We start from the raw sequence: 17611 nt of genomic DNA, 5'->3' as shown, positions 1-17611 counted from the left end.
AGCAAGCATAGCTGACAGTCTAGAAGATAGGATCACAATTCAAAATGGCCTGAACATGTTAGAGAGCTGGGCCAAAACTAACCCAATTAATGTCAACAAGAATATATGTAGAGTAGTACACTTAGGCAGGAGAAAAATGCCATGCACAGGTACAGGAGGGGCAACACCTGACTTGACAATCATTCATATGATGGGATCTTGGAGTGTTAGAGGACTGCAAGTGGAACATGAGCCAACAATGTGATGCAGCAGCTGAAAAGACAATGGGATTTTGGGCTCCATCCCAAGGAATATTGTGTCTAGATTCAGGGAAGTCATGGCGACCTTCTTTCTGCTTTGGGGAGACCTCACCTGAAATTACACTGTGTCCAGTTGTGGGCATCACAATAAAAGGGGGAACATACCCTGATTCCATTTCTGATTCTATATATCAATTAAGAAATGGTTCTTACCTGTGACCAACCCGTCGTCTCTACAAAGCTTACCTTTGTGGCATGGAGGCCTTCGCCCTTTCCCTTTCAAGCAACCAGCAGGAATGTAAGTTTACTTTAAATTATTTCTTGTCATCATTTTTCTTGATATCTCTCACGTGAGGAGGGAATCTTTTCTTCTTCCGCCAGGGCCCAGTCGCCTTTGAGGACGTGGCTGTGGATTTCTCCCTGGAGGAGTGGGTTCTCCTGAATCCGGACCAGAAAGCCTTGCACAAGCAGATCATGGAGGAGATGAATGGGATTGTGGACTCTCTCGGTAAGGCTCCCTCACTGATGGGGATTTCTGTTTCAAAAGGCAGTATTAGCCTAAATCGTCACAGTCACTGAGGGTCCGCAAGGCAGGGCTTGTGTTAGAAATATATGACATAAGAGTAAATAATAATAATAATAAGCACCAATTCAGACTCAAGTGGGAAGATTACCATAACTGGAGTCAAGTCAAAGTCAGTCAGTCAGTCAGTCTCTCTCTCTCTTACTCTCTCTCTCTCTCTCTCTCAATCTCTCTGAGTGTTTGTGTGAGAAGAAAATAGAGGGAGGGAGCAGATTGGCTGGAGAGAGGGGCCGGAGAACGGATCATGAAAAAAAACAAACTACCCGTAGCATCAGATACGCATAGGCGGCTATACACCTTATGATTGGTGTGGTATTCAACCTTGTTTTTCCTCCCAACCAGGCAGGCTAGTCTTTGCGTGTCTGAAGGCTCAGCTCTCTCTCTACGCTGCCTCTCCCAGCACACAAACAGCCCCCAGCCTCATTCATTTGCAAGATTGTGACATTTAATATCATGTGTTCTATGTTCTGTGCTTGTGAATGATTGGGGCTTGAGGTTTTTTTGCACAGGGAGAGGCATAGAGCAGCCGTCAAACTCTCTGCCCCTCTCCTTCAAGTGGTAAGAGTGTCACTCATGGTAGTTTCACATCTGCAGAAATCTAGCTCTTTCCAATTGAGTGCATCTTTTTGAAACACTCTGTATATTTATTTCATCCTAAATGTTAGAAAATCCCAAATTATCTGCAGCCACTTTCCTAAATTCTTGTATGTGAAGAAGTTGCAGCTCCCCTGTAAAAGGTGTGCAGAATTAGACAGGTATTGGAATTAGAGCTGAACAAAGGGACAGTCGACAGAATGATATTTCCAAGAAGTCTCAGGATTTTGTAAGGGAAGACTACCCTCCAAAAAGCAAAGAACCTATAAATACCATCAGGAAACTGATAGTTGAGCATTCAGCTCACAACGAACAGAGCAAGGAAGTGATCTGTAAAAAATCAAGAACTTCAGAAACAAAGATGCAGAGTCCAGTCTTTAAAATTACAAAAGGCTTATTTACAAAAAAAAAATTAAATAACTCCCTTTCTAAATAGTAAAGGACTGGGTCTGAGCTGCTCTCTATTTCCATCTCTTCTTGGGATTAAAAGAGAGGGAAAAACTCCAAGCCTGACACACAAGCAGAGAGAGGTCTTAATACACACAGTACACACTGAGATATAAGTCAGAAATCTGAAGCAAAAGCATGCACCATTCTACAAAACCAATCAGAATGAGAGAAAGAAACAGAGAGAACAAATAGATACATCCCAACTGTCAATCAGGAGACAAGTGGGAGGGATTCCTTCAGCCTATTCTGAAACTAGCTCACGGGAATCGATCAGAGATGGAAGAATGGAGTTCCCCCAAAGTTACTGATGGTGCGCTAAAAGAGAGGAAAACGATGATAAAGTGTAACTGAAAACGTTAGTGAAGCTTTGTATGTTTGGTTTACGCAGTCCAGAGACAAAGGTGTGCCTATCTCAGGGCCTATTTTAGAGCAAAAGGCGTTGCGTTTTCGAAAGGAATTTAATGAAGGGGATCCAGATTTTACAGCAAGCATTGGTTGGCTCGACAAGTGGAAGAAACGTTATGGAATCCGTCAGCTAAGTGTTTGTGGTGAGAAGCTGTCATCAAATTATCAAGAAACGGAGGTATTCATGAAAAAAAAATTCAAGAATTTATTGAAACTGAAAACCTAACGGGCGATCAGATGTTGAATTGTGACGAGACCGGCCTCAGTTGCAAAGTGTTACCCAGTAGGAGTCTTGCAGCCAGAACTGAAGCAGCAGCCCCTGGCTAAAAGCACAGCAAAGAGAGGCTGACAATTTTAGCGTGCAGCAATGCTACCGCAAACCACAAAATGGACCTTGCAATGATTGGGAAGCCCAAAAATCCCAGAGCCTTTAAAACAGTTTAAAAAAACGCTCTTCCTGTAAAATAGTACAATCAAAAAAGTGTGTTGCTGACCAGTGAAATTTTTAAAGATGATGATGATGATGATGATGATGATAACGATAACACTTCATTTATATTCCACCTTATCTCCCCGAGGGGACTCAGGGCAGATCACAATACATAGAATCATAGAATAGTAGAGTTGGAAGAGACCTCATGGGCCATCTAGTCCAACCCCCTGCCAAGAAGCAGGAAATCGCATTCAAAGCACCCCCAACAGATGGCCATCCAGCCTCCACTGCCGAACAGCCCTCACTGTGAGGAAGTTCTTCCTGATGTTCAGGTGGAATCTCCTTTCCTGTAGTTTGAAGCCATTGTTCCGTGTCCTAGTCTGCAGGGCAGCGGAAAACAAGCTTGCTCCCTCCTCCCTATGACTTCCCCTCACATATTTGTACATGGCTATCATGTCTCCTCTCAGCCTTCTCTTCTGCAGGCTAAACATGCCAAGCTCTTTAAGCTGCTCCTCACAGGGCTTGTTCTCCAGACCCTTGATCCTTTGAGTCGCCCTCCTCTGGACGCTTTCCAGCTTGTCAACATCTCCCTTCAATTGTGGTGCCCAGAATTGGACACAGTATTCCAGGTGTGGTCTGACCAAGGCAGAATAGAATAAGGGGAGCAGGACTTCCCTGGATCTAGACGCTATTCCCCACATACAAGGCAAACATTCAATGCCGTTTGGAGACAGGACAGAAAAGAATAAGACAAACAGAAGGAGGTATGTCGTCTTGAAGTCCAGTTTTTTTGGTGCCTTGGAGGCTGATGTTGCGCTCAGATTCAGTCACAGGGGTGCTGTTGCTTCATTCTCTATGACGGAGAGCTATCAGAACTTCCTCCTTCCAACTTCCTCTTCGTCACCACATTTCTGGTCTTGACGTTTATGATGTCGTAAAATACCTCCCCCGCAATGTATGGTGTCAGCTCACCACAGCCGCTCCTGAATGAACACACGAGACTCTCTGTGGTATCACCAGGAACTTTTACTGTAGGAAACATGAACATCAGAAAAGCCAAGAATGGGAGGCTCCAGCCAACCCTCCTTTATATACCCTCCCCCTCATTTGAACAGTCTCTTCCCGCTCAGTAAAACCCCGCGCAAATTCCCCGCCAAGTCCATCAGCCGTTTCTCCTCCGAGTCCTGGGACGCAGGTGTCTTATCAATGTCAGTGACCCTGAAACTCAGAGCCACATCCAGGCTCTAGTAGCAGGGTTCTGACATGGCGTCCTCCTCCCCTTCGTCCTGGAAGGAAAAGATTAAACACAACTATTGTTCTCCGCTGTCCAGAGTTCCTTTATACTTTTTTAACAGGCTGCAATGGAATACCGGGTGTACCTTTCCTAGGTCCTTTGGTAGCCTCAGCTCATAGGTCACTTCGTTTATTCTTTTTGCTACCCTGAATGGCCCTATATAGCGTGGAGCCAATTTCTTGGATGGGAACCCCAATTTCAGGTTTTTTGTGCTCAGCCAAACCAGATCTCCTTCGCCCAATTTGTCCCCCTCTCGGCGCCTACGATCCGCAAAGAGCTTGTACTTCTTTTGTGTTTCCCGCAATGCCTCTACCACGGTTTGCCACCCTTGCTTGATTTTGGCCGGCCATTCCTCGTCGGTCTGGCCCTCCCCTTCCTTCCACTCGGGTAGCCTGGGGAAAGGTGCCACCTCCTGTCCGTATACTATTTCGAATGGGGCACGACCTGTGGCCGAATGTACGGCCCCGTTAAAAGCCATCTCAGCAAACGGAAGAAGGTCCGCCCAATCATCCTGTCTATAATTGGTGTACATCCTTAAGAATTGGCACAGTGTCTGTTGGGTACGTTCGACCCCCCCGTTGGTCGCGGGATGAAAGGCCGAGCTCAGGTTCCTTTCTGCTCCTAACAGCTGTAAGAATTTTCCCCAAAATTTTGCAGTAAATTGGACTCCCCGGTCACTAATTATCTTGTCGGGACACCCATGTAGGCGATATACATGCTTCACATACAAATCAGCAAGTTTTTCAGCTGAAGGGAGTTTTGGCAGAGCCACAAAGTGTGCCTGTTTTGAGAATAGGTCCAATATTGTCCAAATGTATCTGTGGCCTCTGCTGGGGGGTAGTTCGCCTACAAAATCCATGGCTACGCATTCCCATGGCCTCATGGGCTCCACCACCTTCTGCAATAGCCCCTGGGGCTTCCCCGGTGGTGTTTTTCCCTCTGCACATAATTCACACTGCGTGACGTATCCCCTGGCGTCTTTCCTCATTCCGGGCCACCAGCATTGTTTGGCCAACAGTTTAATAGTCCTGGTGGGGCCTAGATGACCCGCACCCTTGTTATCATGGTACTTCCTTAACATTTCTCGTCTTAAACATTCAGGAATATACAATTTCTTATTTACAAACACCAAATCCCCACACAATTCTCCCTTTTCTTTGTTTGTTTGTAACCATTTGTCCATTCCATACGCTCGCTTCAACTCTTCCTCCCATATTTCTCCTCCCCCCGTGGAAATGGCAGTACGTTTGTTTTCTTTGGCCGCTTGTGCTCGAGTTAGTACTGCCAGGCCCCATTGCTTATCAAGAAAAATACTCCCTTCAGATTCCTGAATTCCTCCCCCGTGCTGAGGCATCCGAGAGAGAGCGTCAGCGAGTATATTATGTTTCCCCTGGAAGAATCTGAGTCTGAAATCAAAACGGCTGAAATATTGGGCCCATCTAATTTGCTTCGCTGATAGTTTACGAGGGGATCTTAGATACTGTAAATTTCTATGGTCAGTCCACACCTCAAACGGTGTTCCACTTCCTTCCAGAAAGTGTCTCCAGCACTCTAGTGCTTTTAGAATCGCTAAGGCTTCTCTCTCCCAAATCGGCCAGTTTTTTTCTGTATCGCTAAACTTTTTTGACAGATAGCCACATGGCTTCAGGTTCCCCCCCTCGTCTTTCTGTAGCAGAACTGCCCCATATGCCCGGTCTGACGCATCGCAATGTAATACAAAGGCTTTAGACATATCAGGGTGCTGTAGGACAGGCTCCTCAGTAAAACGCTTTTTAAGGGCTTCGAAAGCTTCCTGGCATTCTATTGTCCAGGTCAGTTTGGCCCCTGGGGCCTTCACTTTGGCTGTTTCTCCCCTACCTTTAGTCTTTAACAAATCCGTTAATGGCAAAGTGAGGCGCGCAAAGTCCTTGATAAATGTTCTATAGAAGTTTGCGAACCCTAGGAAGGATTGCAGCTGCTTCCGTGTTTTGGGGGCTTCCCACCCCCTCACGTCTTCTACCTTCGCAGGGTCCATCGCCACTCCCTGGGAGGAAATCCTATACCCCAGAAAGTCTATCTGGTCTTTATTGAACTCGCACTTGGCAAGCTTCGCATACAGTTTTGCTTCTCTCAACTTTTGCAGGACTTCCCTGACTAGTTCTATGTGTTGCTCCTTAGTCCGAGATACTAACAATATGTCATCTAAAAAAACAAAGACTCCCTTGTACAACAATGGATGCAACACTTCGTTGATTAATTGCATGAACGCGGCGCCTCCGCCGCACAAACCGAAAGGGAGCACACGATAATTGAATAATCCGAATGCACAGGAGAAGGCCGTCTTCCACCTGTCCTCTGGTTTAATCTGCAATTTATGGTACGCTTCAATTAAGTCCAATTTAGTGAATATCTGTCCCTCCGATAACTGGGCGATCAAGTCCTTCACTAAAGGTAGGGGGTATTTATTTCCAGAACTGATTGCATTCAGGCCCCTGTAGTCAATGCAGAGCCTCAGCGTTTGGTCCTTTTTGCGCCTGAACAACACAGGCGCCCCTAGAGGGGAATTTGAAGGCTCTATGAAACCCCTCGCTAGGTTTTTATCAATGTATTTTCTCAGTTCCTCCTTTTCCCTAGCCGACATTGGGTATATTTTTGCCTTAGGAAGCTCTGCTCCTGGGACTAGCTCTATCTTCACTTCAACTCTCCGCTTCGGTGGGAAACTGTCTGCTTCCTTCTCATCAAATACGTCCACAAAATCCCGATACTCTGGGGGTAATTTATCTGCCAGTTCTGCTATCCTGATAGAGTCTTCCTCCCCCCTTTTCCCCGGCTCCCTTTCCACTTCCTGGCTCCCTCCTTCCAACTTCATCCTGAAGATCATGCTCTTATCCTCCCAGTTGATTTGCGGGTTGGCCTGCCCCAGCCATGGCATGCCTAGTATAACATTATAGCTGGCTATTTGTGATATCACAAATGACACCTTTCCTTCCCAACTCCCTATCTTACACTTTACATCTTCGGCACTGTACTTAGCTAATGATCCCGATGCTGTGGATCCGTCCAACTGCGAAAAAGCTATTGGGGATTCTAGGTTCGTTCTTTCGCATCCCAATCCCTCGGCTAATTCAGGGGAGATGATGTTCCTGGAACATCCACAATCCACAAATGCTTTGCAGGTTGCTTGTTTGCTGCCACTTTCCAGCTGAATGGGGACCACTATCATGGCTTTGTCCTGACTTACCAACCCCCCCGAGTGGTGCCTCATCGGTGGTTCTTCCTCGGCGCGTTTCCCTGCCACGGCTCTTGGTTTGGGCGGGCCTCCGCCTTCCCCTTTTCTCTGCCAGCACTCGGCAGCCCTGTGGCCCAAACGGCCGCACACGAAGCAGCCCCTCCTGCTGGTGCTCACGTTCCCTGTCGGCTCCGTTCTCCTCCCGGCTGGGGTTGATCCCTCCTTCCGGCTCCCCTCTTTCATCTGCGGCCGCTGCTGTAGCCCTCCTCGGTGCCTCCTCGCCTGGGCCAGCGATGTCTCGATGCGCCCCGCCAGCTGAATCCATCCGCGCAGTGTGTCAGGCTCATCACGATGCACCGCCCAGGAGAGGATCTCCCGCCTGAGCCCCTCTTTGAAGAGTTCTATCTTTGTCACTGCAGACCATTCCGGCACCTTTTCAGCGAGGCATTGGAACTCCTCCGCATACTCAGATACCGACCTCTGCCCCTGGGAGACGGTCTTCAACTCCTCCCTCGCCCGGATCTGCTCCAGTGGATCTCGGAAACGGGTCTCCAGGGCCCCCATAAAGCGTCGGAGTGACCCCAGACATGGGTCGCGCCGCGCGTGTAGTTGAACGTACCAGCTGGCCGCTCCCCTCTTCAACACTGCACCAATGGCCCGTACCCGGCTGGATTCCGTTCTAAAAGTGTGGGCATTGTCCTCCATATAGCCCCTCACCGTGGTCAGGAAAAAATCCAGTTCAGAGGACTCTCCCCCAAACTCGATCCTTAGTTCCTCTCGTCTCGGTAGGGGTCCCTGTGGTGGCAATCCCCAATTCTCCGCCCGTCGCAAGCCCCCTTGCGGGCCAGTGGGCCCCGCTGCTGCTTCCCTTTGTCCTGTGCCACGCCCGGCATTCGCCAGGGGCACCAGGGTCTCAGTTGGGAGCGTAGCCGGGATTCTCGGAGGCTTTTCCCCTTCGTCGTCACTCTCCTCCACCCGCGTCAGGCTCGTTTGGATCTTGGGCCGGGCACCGGGCTCCTTTCGCATTTCCCTTCCCTTAGGTGCTGGGAGGTCTGCAAAGCCCTGGCTGCTTCCCATGCTCACGTCCCACATTGAGCTAGCCCGGAGTTCCCTTCCTCGCTCCGGCTCCGCCAAAACCGCCAGGCGCTCCATCGCCCTCGACATCACTGCCAGGGTGGTCTCCATCGCCGACATCCTCTCCTCCAGAAACACCATCTTTTGCGGGCCTGGGGAAGGTGAACCTTCCTCTCCTCCGGTGCTATCTCCCCGCACCACTCCGCGCCTCTGGGTTACCCCATTTGGCTGGGCATAAGCGGTGGATGACGCCAGGGCCGCCAGCTGGTGGAACTCAGCGTCCGGCTCGGGAGTGGCCCTTTCCGACCTTCCTCCTCCGGCGCCCAAGAGCTCTTCATCCTCCACTTGCATGTTACACCTCACCGCTACAGCGGGATGGTGTCCGTATTCTTGGCTTAGTGTCAGCTCACCACAGCCGCTCCTGAATGAACACACGAGACTCTCTGTGGTATCACCAGGAACTTTTACTGTAGGAAACATGAACATCAGAAAAGCCAAGAATGGGAGGCTCCGGCCAACCCTCCTTTATATACCCTCCCCCTCATTTGAACAGTCTCTTCCCGCTCAGTAAAACCCCGCGCAAATTCCCCGCCAAGTCCATCAGCCGTTTCTCCTCCGAGTCCTGGGACGCAGGTGTCTTATCAATGTCAGTGACCCTGAAACTCAGAGCCACATCCAGGCTCTAGTAGCAGGGTTCTGACAGTATGGTACCTAATTTCTCTACTTACAGCTCATAGACTGTTTTCGAACTGCTTAGGTAAACAGTGAGCTGGGCTTGAGGTCGAGCGCTCACCCCCAACCGGGCTTCGAACTGGCCACCTTTCGGTTGGTAGATCTTAGTACTGCTGGTGATTTACCAGCTGTGCTACAGCCCAGCCCTAAGGAATTTGTTCCTTCCATGGATAAATTTTTAAAAGAAAATGACCTGCCCAGAAATGCGGTTTTGTTGCTAGTTAATGCCCCGACACCCCCTGATGCAGAGGAGCTTCAAGAGGGGGACATGAAGGCGATGTTTCTTCCACATAATGTAACCGCCGTATGACAACCGATGGATCGCAGGAAGCTATTGTGGGCAATGATAGAAGAAATAGAATAAGGGCAAGACAGGATTGAAAAATGGAAACACATCCATGTAAAGGAAGTTGCCTCTTGGGTTGCAAGGGCATGGACTGACGTTAGGGCTCCAACAATTGCCAGGTCTTGGAAGAAGTTGTTAGGCGAAGGTAAGGATGAGATTATGGGAAGGAAAAGGTAAGGATGAGATTATGGGAAGGAAAAGCACAGATGAAACCGAAGAAAGCATTCTACCCTTAGTACAGTGTGTCCCTCGGTGTGAGATTTGGCTAAGATTTTAAACTGAGTTTGGGCTTGGCTCCTGTGGTCAAAGTCTAACTGTTGTGTGACTGTTGTGTTGAAAGAGAGCCAGGTACTTAAGTTGATTGACAGCAGGCATTGTCCCCTGTTAATTGAGTTTCTGGGAAAGCTTTATTTGCCAGTGTGAGTTTCTGCCAGAGCCTGATCCCAGAAGGGCAGTTGGTTCTAGCAGAAGCAGAGGAAGCAGGAGGACATTTTTGCTCCCTGGCTTCAGGTAGGATTTGGCTAAGATTTGGCTAAGATTTTAAACTGAGTTTGGGCTTGGCTCCTGTGGTCAAAGTCTAACTGTTGTGTGACTGTTGTGTTGAAAGAGAGCCAGGTACTTAAGTTGATTGACAGCAGGCATTGTCCCCTGTTAATTGAGTTTCTGGGAAAGCTTTATTTGCCAGTGTGAGTTTCTGCCAGAGCCTGATCCCAGAAGGGCAGTTGGTTCTCGCAGAAGCAGAGGAAGCAGGAGGACATTTTTGCTCCCTGGCTTCAGGTAGGATTTGGCTAAGATTTGGCTAAGATTTTAAACTGAGTTTGGGCTTGGCTCCTGTGGTCAAAGTCTAACTGTTGTGTGACTGTTGTGTTGAAAGAGAGCCAGGTACTTAAGTTGATTGACAGCAGGCATTGTCCCCTGTTAATTGAGTTTCTGGGAAAGGCACCTTTACTAACTATCCTTTGCAGTACATACAGGAAACAAAGCAGCATAAACAAATACACAAAGACGTGGTTTGTTGCAGTCTGCACATAAAGTGCGTGCATATTACTTAACTGTACAAAGATCCCACTTGGCCACCACGCTCACCAAGAGATGCAACAAAAGCAAAACATTCCCATCACATGCACCAGCTGTCGCATGTTCCGCTTTTTCACACAAAAACTAGACAACTACATCTGCTCCAAATGCAAACAGATGACTCTGATGGAGCAGAGGATCCAACAGCTCGAGCACCGTATTAAGACCCTTAAGGACATTCAGGCACTCGAGCTCTTCTTGGACACTGCACAACACGCTGCTGTAGATCAGCAGCCTGCATCACACCAACACCACCAAGACCATGATCAGGAACCTTATGGGGAGATCAACTCAAAGGTAGACAACCCTCAGGCTTGGAAGGAGGTCACCCATAGAAGGAGACGCAGGACCAGGCAGCCTCCGCAGAACTCCTCTGCTCAGCTGCATTTACACAACAGATTTGAAATTCTTACATCATTAACATACAATCAGGAAACACATCTTGTGGAGGACCACAGTTTCTTAGATACCACTCAGTGGACCATCCTGGATCAATGCGCAGGGGATAGCCCTGACAGGGACAGTGCATCACCACAGTCACACTTATGTAATCATGCAAATGCTCCATCCCCAATCATAGACCAGGAGCAACAGGAACATCCTTGGGAGAGTAATGGGCTCTCGGATGTATCTCAATGGATTGTCATTGATGAATGCACTGGGGATGTTGAGGAGGAGGACAACACTTTACACCTACATGATTCACTTCAACAGGAACACTCTTCAGGGGACATACACACTGTCTTGCACAAAAGGGACCCTGTCAATCCTCAAAGGAAACAGGTCTTGGTAGTAGGTGACTCCCTCCTTAGAGGAACGGAAGCCATCATTTCCAGACCGGATGGGATGGCTCGAGAAACATGCTGCCTCCCGGGGGCAAAAATACACCATATCACTCAGAGGCTCAGCAGGCTCCTAAAGCCCCATCACCCTCCCCACCTTATGTTGATTCATGTAGGTACCAATGACACCGCTAGGCATACTTTTCAAAAGATCACAAATGATTTTCGAGCTCTGGGAACAAAGCTAAAACTGTATAATGTACATGTGATCTTTTCATCCCTCCTCCCCGTTGTAGGACATGGCTCTACAAGGGCCGGAAAAATAGTACAGGTCAATAACTGGCTCAGAAAATGGTGTCAAGAGGAGCATTTTGGCTTCCTTGACCATGGTCTACTCTTCCAAGAGGATGGACTACTGGCAAGCGATGGGGTGCATCTCACACAAGTAGGAAAACATCTTTTTGCACACAGACTCACAAACCTCATCAGGCGCACTTTAAACTAAATCCACTGGGGGAGGGGAACAACAGCCTGGCGAACACTATATTACCCACGACCACAGGGAACCGCCGTAAGGCTAAACGGAGGGCTGCACAAACACAGCAAGGACCAAGTACAGAGAGCACAATAATCCCAAATAAACAGTTCGAGGGGAGGTCACAGGGGCTTACATGTCTTTACACTAATGCTCAGAGCATGGGAAATAAGCAAGACGAACTCCAACTCCTAGCACAGCACCACACATACGATGTCATAGGCATCACTGAAACCTGGTGGGATGACTCCCATCACTGGAATTTAACCATTGAGGGCTATAACCTCTTTCACAGAAATAGAACAAAGGGGAGAGGAGGGGGAGTAGCTTTATATGTCAAAAACAGTTACGTTGCAGAAGAAATGCAAGACTGTAATCCGGGAAACCAGCTTGAAAGCATCTGGATAAGAATCAAGGGAACCGGGACTCAAAAAGATCTTGTCGTGGGTGTCTACTACAGACCTCCGAGTCAGGATGAAGGACTTGATGAAGCCTTCTGTCAACAGCTGACCAAACAGGCACAAAGAAGAGATATAGTAGTCATGGGCGATTTCAATTATCCCGATATCTGCTGGAAAACAAACTCAGCCAAGAGTACAAAGTCCAACAAATTCCTCACTTGCCTTGCAGATAATTTTATGGTCCAGAAGGTAGAAGAGGCAACAAGGGGATCAGCAACTCTTGATCTAATCTTAACAAATGTGGAAGACCTGATCAATACAGTTGAAGTGGTTGGATCCTTAGGGGCAAGTGACCATGTGCTCCTGCAGTTTGCAATACAAAGGAATGCTGAAACTAAGACAAGTCAAACACGCATTCTGGACTTTAAGAGAGCTGACTTCCAAAAAATGAAGGAATTACTGAGCGGCATTCCATGGACGCCGATATTAAAAAACAAGGGAGTTAAGGATGGATGGGAGTTTTTCAAAAGTGAAATACTCAAGGCGCAAATGCAAACAGTGCCAACAAAGAAGAAAAATAAGACAAGTGCAAAGAAGCCAGAATGGATGTCCAAAGAACTTCTAACTGAGCTAAAGCTCAAAAGTGACATGCACAAGAAGTGGAAAAGGGGAGAAATCACCAAAGAAGAATTCAAACGTATAGCCAACTCCTGTAGGGAAAAGGTTCGCAAGGCTAAAGCGCAAAATGAGCTCAGGCTTGCCAGGGACATAAAAAACAACAAAAAAGGCTTTTTTGCTTATGTTGGTAGAAAAAGGAAGAAAAAGGAGGCGATAGGGCCACTGCAAGGAGTAGATGGGGTGATGGTGACAGGGGATAGGGAAAAGGCAGAACTGCTTAATGCCTTCTTTGCCTCGGTCTTCTCACAAAAACAAAGCCATCTTCAACCTCAGCAACATGGAATGGACGAAGGATTGGGGGAAATCCAACCCCAAATAGGGAAACAAGTTGTCCAGGAACACCTGGCCACTCTAAACGAATTCAAGTCCCCAGGGCCAGATCAGCTACATCCAAGAGTATTGAAGGAACTAGCGGAAGTTATTTCAGAACCACTGGCAATCATCTTCGAGAGTTCTTGGAGAACAGGAGAAGTCCCAGCAGATTGGAGGAGGGCGAATGTGGTCCCTATCTTCAAGAAGGGAAAAAAGAACGACCCAAACAATTACCGTCCGGTCAGCCTCACATCAATACCAGGCAAGATTCTGGAAAAGATCATTAAGGAAGTGGTCTGCAAACACTTAGAAACAAATGCGGTCATTGCTAATAGTCAACACGGATTTACCAAAAACAAGTCATGCCAGACTAATCTGATCTCTTTTTTCGATAGAGTTACGAGTTGGGTCGATACAGGGAATGCCGTGGATGTAGCATATCTAGATTTCAGTAAGGCCTTCGACAAAGTCCCCCACGACCTTCTGGCAAACAAACTAGTAAAATGTGGGCTAGACAAAACTACGGTTAGGTGGATCTGTAATTGGCTAAGCGAACGAACCCAAAGGGTGCTCACCAATGCGTCGTCTTCATCATGGAAAGAAGTGACAAGTGGAGTGCCGCAGGGCTCCGTCCTGGGCCCGGTTCTGTTCAACATCTTTATTAATGACTTAGACGAAGGGTTAGAAGGCACGATCATCAAGTTTGCAGACGACACAAAACTGGGAGGGATAGCTAACACTCCAGAAGACAGGAGCAGAATTCAAAACGATCTTGACAGACTAGAGAGATGGGCCAAAACTAACAAAATGAAGTTCAACAGGGACAAATGCAAGATACTTCACTTCGGCAGAAAAAATGGAAATCAAAGATACAGAATGGGGGACGCCTGGCTTGACAGCAGTGTGTGCGAAAAAGATCTTGGAGTCCTCGTGGACAACAAGTTAAACATGAGCCTACAATGTGATGCGGCAGCTAAAAAAGCCAATGGGATTTTGGCCTGCATCAATAGGGGAATAACGTCTAGATCCAGGGAAGTCATGCTCCCCCTCTATTCTGCCTTGGTCAGACCACACCTGGAATACTGTGTCCAGTTTTGGGCACCGCAGATGAAGGGAGATGCTGACAAGCTGGAAAGCGTCCAGAGGAGGGCAACTAAAATGATTAAGGGTCTGGAGAACAAGCCCTATGAGGAGAGGCTTAAAGAGCTGGGCATGTTTAGCCTGCAGAAGAGAAGGCTGAGAGGAGACATGATAGCCATGTACAAATATGTGAGGGGAAGTCATAGGGAGGAGGGAGCAAGCTTATTTTCTGCTGCCCTGCAGACTAGGACACGGAACAATGGCTTCAAACTACAGGAAAGGAGATTCCACCTGAACATCAGGAAGAACTTCCTCACTGTGAGGGCTGTTCGGCAGTGGAACTCTCTCCCCCGGGCCGTGGTGGAGGCTCCTTCTTTGGAGGCTTTTAAGCAGAGGCTGGATGGCCATCTGTCGGGGGTGCTTTGAATGCAATTTCCTGCTTCTTAGCGGGGGGTTGGACTAGATGGCCCTTGAGGTCTCTTCCAACTCTACTATTCTATGATTCTATGATTCTATGATTCTATGTGAGAATGCGTCTTCGTAAGAAGTTGGAAGTTGGATGAACGAAGACGATCAGTATGAAATAACGGATGAAGAAATTGTTGCTCTTATCAGTAACGATGGCGACAAAAACTGATGATCAGGCATCAACTGTCAAGCCTCTCCGAATGTTGCACAAGGATAGGGTTAGGGTTCTAGAAACCACAATGACACACATCGAGCAACAACAAGAAGCGACAGGGACTGACAAAATTATGCTGCAAAGATGGCGAGACTTGGCAGCGGAGAAACAGCAATTGTCAGAAAAGCAGGCAAGGATCACAGATTTTTTAAAAAAAATCTTCACAAGACTGAACTTTTTACGGATTTAACTTCCAACAGTGTTAGTTTATGCAATTCTATATAGTCAATTTTAGTAGTAAACACTTTTGTAGTCAATGGTTTCAATACATTGCGATGTTTTGGTGCTAAATTAGTAAATACAGTGATTTCTCCATAATGTTACCATGTATTGAACCGCTTTTTCTGTCAATTTGTTGTAAAACATGATGTTTTGGTGCTTAATTTCTAAAATCATAATGTAATTTGACCTTTGATAGGCTTTTCCTTAATCCCTCCTTGTTATCCAACATTTTCACTTATCCAATGTTTTGCCAGCCAGTTTATGTTGGATAAGCGAGACTCTGCTGTTCTCTGAAATTAGGTATGGGATCTTCTACGTTGGAGCGGAAAAATACAACCTTAAGGGAGCATGGGAAGAGAGAACTGGGATTGGGGGAGAGAAAGAAAAAGGAGGGAAGGATGGTGAAATGGGTGGTAGTTGGTAAAGTCTAAAGCTAGAGAAAAAGGCAAGCATTTGGATGTGAAGGGAAAAGGCATCCATTCCCCAGAGAGAAGGAGACGGAATAAAAAACCGGGCTGGAATGAGCAACAGGGAGCCTCAGGAGCGTATGTTACTCATCTCTCTCTTAGAGGCTCCAGGCAGACAACCAGGGTCCATCTTTACTGAAGAAGGGGAGGGGAAAGGACAACAGGCATATCTTCTTTTCCTCCATGTCTGTGTTGTTTTGAGGCTCATTTCAGTCCACTTCTTATCCCACTTCCTTATCACTCACACTGAGGAATGATTGTTTCTGTTCTTCTTCACAGTAGATAATGGGGAGAAGAGCCATGTATGCACCAAGTACAGGAAGCATTTGGGACACAACTGGGCCTTTCGTCGAGACCAGCAAGCCCACAGAGAAGATGGAGGTTCTGCCAGAGAAAGGCCCGACAAATGCAATGTATGTGGGCAGTGTTTTACCCAAAATATGGCACTTGTGCTTCACAAGACACCCGATGCTGGGAAAAGCCATCTTAAAGGGAAAGTATCTGCAAAATGTGTGGTGAAACACAAGAAATTTCACACAGGTCAGGAACCATACAGATGCCAAGAGTGTGGGAAGTATTTTGCTTCCAGTTCAGCCTTGTTGAGCCACAAAAGACTCCACACAGGAAAGAAGCCACACCAATGCCAGGAGTGTGGGAAATGTTTTGCTTTCAGTTCAGCCTTGGTGAGCCACAAAAGACTCCACACAGGAGAGAAGCCATACAAATGCCAGGAGTGTGGGAAATGTTTTGCTTCCAGTTCAAACTTGGTGAAACACAAAAGACTCCACACGAGGGAGAAGCCATACGAATGCCAGGAGTGTGGGAAATGTTTTACTACCAGTTCAGCCTTGGTGAGGCACAAAAGACTCCACACAGGAGAGAAGCCATACCAATGCCAGGAGTGTGGGAAATGTTTTGCTTACAGTTCAGACTTGGTGAGCCACAAAAGACTCCACACGAGGGAGAAGCCATACGAATGCCAGGAGTGTGGGAAATGTTTTGCTTCCAGTTCAAACTTGGTGAAACACAAAAGACTCCACACGAGGGAGAAGCCATACGAATGCCAGGAGTGTGGGAAATGTTTTGCTTCCAGTTCAAACTTGGTGAAACACAAAAGACTCCACACGAGGGAGAAGCCATACGAATGCCAGGAGTGTGGGAAATGTTTTGCTTCCAGTTCAAACTTGGTGAAACACAAAAGACTCCACACAGGAGAGAAGCCATACCAATGCCAGGAGTGTGGGAAATGTTTTACTACCAGTACAGCCTTGGTGAGCCACAAAAGACTCCACACAGGAGAGAAGCCATACCAATGCCAGGAGTGTGGGAAATGTTTTACTCAGAGTTCAGCCCTTAACCAGCACCAGAGAACACATACAGGCTAAAAAACAGCCATTGTGGGAAAATGTCTGATTTCAAACAGGACCCTTTGAGAAGTTCTGCGTCAGATTTGGTGGAGTCCCGTTCTTGTCATTTGAATCCCTAAGTTGGAGGTCCTGTTCTCTGGAATAGCAGAAAGCAAGCTCTGTTTGACAATCCCTCAGAGCAGTGGTTCTCAACCTGTGGGTCCCCAGATGTTTTGGCCTTCAACTTCCATAAAGCCTAACAGCTGGTAAACTGGCTGGGATTTCTGGGAGTTGTAGGCCAAAACACCCGGGGACCCACAGCTTGAGGACCACTGCTTCAGAGGGTTAAATATGATTGTCATGTCACCTCATCTGAAAAGAAATAAACCATATGTAATTCCATCACTTGTTCCTTTGGGCTTAGTTTCCAGCTCCATTTCCACCTTGGTTGCAAATGTCAAGTTTGTGAACGTTGTGCCCCTACAGAAACATCCTCTGTTTTCCTCTTTAGTCGGGAGTGGTTAGTTTGCATATTGTAAATAGCCGTTATGGGAGGGATCCAGAGTTAGCCCCTTCCCTTTCAGACAGTGGCTCTCAACCAGTGGTCCACGAACTACCAGTGGTTCACAAGAACTAAAATACAGGGTCTGCCTTCTAACCTTCCCTTCCTT

At 47.4% G+C, this 17611-nt stretch overlaps 4 protein-coding genes across 5 annotated transcripts in view; 1 reads left to right on the top strand and 3 right to left on the bottom strand.

Annotated features, from left to right (window-relative positions):
- The window catches only part of LOC107983768 (zinc finger and SCAN domain-containing protein 2-like), a 98573-nt gene that overhangs the window by 69142 nt on the left and 11820 nt on the right, over positions 1-17611 (bottom strand). The gene's annotated exons all lie outside the window — the stretch shown is intronic.
- The window catches only part of LOC100551842 (zinc finger protein 658B), a 40469-nt gene that overhangs the window by 13940 nt on the left and 8918 nt on the right, over positions 1-17611 (bottom strand). The window lies entirely within an intron of this gene.
- Positions 42-17342, top strand: LOC134296938 (gastrula zinc finger protein XlCGF17.1-like). Of its 2 annotated transcripts, none has more exons than XM_062973124.1 (2): positions 42-747; positions 15877-17342. In XM_062973124.1, the coding sequence occupies exons 1-2, from the start codon at positions 714-716 to the stop codon at positions 16977-16979; spliced, it is 1137 nt and encodes a 378-aa protein (XP_062829194.1). In that variant the 5' UTR covers positions 42-713; the 3' UTR covers positions 16980-17342. The 2 variants fall into 2 exon arrangements, with proteins under 2 accessions (XP_062829194.1, XP_062829193.1); XM_062973123.1 differs by having other exon boundaries at positions 15874-17342.
- Positions 3711-8989, bottom strand: LOC134296922 (uncharacterized). The gene is made up of 2 exons (XM_062973088.1): positions 7219-8989; positions 3711-3990 (listed from the first exon to the last, which is right to left on the bottom strand). The coding sequence occupies exons 1-2, from the start codon at positions 8764-8766 to the stop codon at positions 3949-3951; spliced, it is 1590 nt and encodes a 529-aa protein (XP_062829158.1). The 5' UTR covers positions 8767-8989; the 3' UTR covers positions 3711-3948.

The sequence above is a fragment of the Anolis carolinensis genome, chromosome 2, assembly GCF_035594765.1.
Source record: "Anolis carolinensis isolate JA03-04 chromosome 2, rAnoCar3.1.pri, whole genome shotgun sequence".
Lineage (NCBI taxonomy): Eukaryota > Metazoa > Chordata > Lepidosauria > Squamata > Dactyloidae > Anolis > Anolis carolinensis.
Note: the sequence above shows the minus strand (reverse complement) of the source record. Positions and strands in the feature narration are given on the sequence as shown.